The 2500-nt window shown below is 35.2% G+C and overlaps 1 protein-coding gene across 1 annotated transcript in view; it reads left to right on the top strand.

Annotated features, from left to right (window-relative positions):
- The window catches only part of LOC138860291 (cotranscriptional regulator ARB2A-like), a 44089-nt gene that overhangs the window by 22451 nt on the left and 19138 nt on the right, over positions 1-2500 (top strand). The window contains exon 5 of the mRNA XM_070117497.1: positions 2490-2500. This exon is cut by the window's right edge and continues 128 nt beyond it. Coding sequence (XP_069973598.1) covers positions 2490-2500 — 11 coding nt within the window. The remainder of the gene's footprint in view (positions 1-2489) is intronic.

The raw sequence follows: 2500 nt of genomic DNA, 5'->3' as shown, positions 1-2500 counted from the left end.
GGGTGTTTTGAATTGTTTTTATATTTATTGTGTATTTGATTTTATTTTCTTCATCTGTAATTATTATATATGCTCAAAAACTGATCGTCTCAACCAAAGTCTAATATGTCAGCCGAAACTGATGCTCGTAGCTGTATTTACTGCTTCTAGAATTGTTTCACTGGTATTTTGGGAACTATACTTGATTCATTTTTTTTAAGATTTAGATTTAGCAATGAATTCTATGAATTAATGGCAAAAATTATGTACTCTTGATGTAATAGGTTAATGATTAACAATTTTCATGTTACTTGACATGAGGTTAACCGTTAATGCCTCTTCAGTTTTATTTTGAAAATGTGGATTTATAGATACATATCTTGGTTAATTATGAACAGTTATTGAGCAGTGACACCACAGGAAAGAAAGACGAAATCTCCAACAGCATTCAACGACATTATAAAAAGGATCCACCTCAGATATTTTACCTTGGTGGTACGGTATTTAAATAGATAAATATCACTACTTACATGTGGCCTGTTGAACCCAGAAAAGAAAAATTGACTTTTGCCCTAGACTATTCTGATGGCTGTTTATGGTATGGAACACTTTGTTATCATTAGTATAAGCATGGATTTTTTTTTGTTTTTTATTACATTATTTATCTAGCAATATTAGGCATCTCACAGCACAGCCTTATTAGCTAGTTGCAGTGATGTCATATAGGTTCGCCACATTTTCACTTGCCTCAATGTGTGTGATATGTTATGTGATCAGTCTTTTCTTTGCATATTTTCTTTCAAAATTATTCAGAAATGGCCCTGATAAACAAACAAGTCCAAAAGAAAAATAAAGAAATCATGGAAAATAAAGTCACTCAATTCATATTTGCAATAAGTAGTCTTGAAGGAAGTGGGTCTTATCTTAGCAGCTACCAACTTGAAGTTCCATTGAGACAGTGATTCTACCTGTCTTATGAGTACTTTGCTCATCAGGAGGTCTCTGAAATAACCCCAATGACCCTTCTAAAAAATCAGATCACACTTGCTACTATGCTAGGGTTAATTTCAAGGTTGCCTGCATAAGTCAGAAATTAAATGTGTGGAGGGGATTTTCCCCCCAACTTGATCAAGCAAATTATTGTTATTCAATGACAGAATCTTAAATGAGGATTTAGGCTGAATTTAAAAAGGTGTAGCCTAAGAACTGGTGCTGTCTGAACCATAAAACTCCATGGAACGTAGAACTGCCGTTACTGTCTTCATAGGTAGAGATGCCGTGTGGACCCTAGGCCCCACCCATGCCATAACACACGTAGATGCCATCCATTGTCATTGAGATAATTTCAGTTATCCAGTCATACGAAAATCATAATGAATGCCTCTCACCATTTTTTCATACAGTTTGAGTGACAAGATATAACTCTTTAGAAAAAAGTAAAGTAACAGATCAGATTTCCATTTGTTGTACTACTTCTCCAATTCTTTTACTGCTTGACTTTTTGTAAGTTTGTTCATACTGTAGCCATTCCTTTAACCCTTTATTGACGAGCATGCCTGCCGCCATCGTGACATAATGATGTATGATGTGTATACATGTCATGACTGGCTCTAGCAAACAACTTTTGTAATGATTATGTCACAGAGAATTCTGGCCCTGTCATGGTAGAGTCAAGAGCTGGTGGATTAAGGCTTGCCCTTTGTGAAAATAGAATTATGAATGAGAGTGAATAATTCCTCAATGGAAAGATATATAGTTAAGGTCTCAGTTTACATTTTCATCAGAATTACAAAAGATACAATATCAAGATGAGGATTTTTTTCATTTTCACATGCATCTCTTCTATATTTATTACTTTTAATCTCTGACCTTGCCCTTGTTTAGTAAAGTCCCTGACTAGTGCAAAGGAGAATCTTGCTTACTGCCATGATTACTGGATATAAAGGGTTAATTGTGAGCAATCCAAAAACCAAAGCTAAAAGCATGTGTTCGCATAACAAAGCTGCTGTAAAGATCCTGGCTGTCGGTAAAGCCTCCAAGGGTAGTATTTTTGGTATATTTCCTGAGTTCATGTGTTTGGTATTTTTGTTCCTCACAAGTGAAGTACTCTTTTTGTGTTCAGGATGACTTCTGCAAGGAAAATTGAGTAAAAAATCTACCATTTAATTCACCATATCAAATGACAAATTTAGTCTTGGAAAATGGCAAAAAAACAAAAAATGCTTATATAGGAAAAGACAATAACATTGAAAAGGGGAGGCAAGGAGTTTAACACCAAGCACAAGTGTCTGTGTGGGTTGGGCCTACAAGCTGCACACCTGGGAGAGTCAACAATCACATCAGCCTAATGCCTGGATTTTAGGCCATGTGGGCAGCAAGGCATGTTTGTGTATTTTGTATTAAGAGAAATTGTTTTCTTTTGATATCAGACAAGTTTATTTTTTCATCTCGATGGCTGTGGGACTCGCTGGGGAAAAAATTGATTATAACTTTTTTCTTTTTGTTTTCAGGTTGATTATTA

Source organism: Penaeus vannamei, chromosome 40, assembly GCF_042767895.1.
Source record: "Penaeus vannamei isolate JL-2024 chromosome 40, ASM4276789v1, whole genome shotgun sequence".
NCBI classification, from domain to species: Eukaryota; Metazoa; Arthropoda; class Malacostraca; order Decapoda; family Penaeidae; genus Penaeus; species Penaeus vannamei.
Note: the sequence above shows the minus strand (reverse complement) of the source record. Positions and strands in the feature narration are given on the sequence as shown.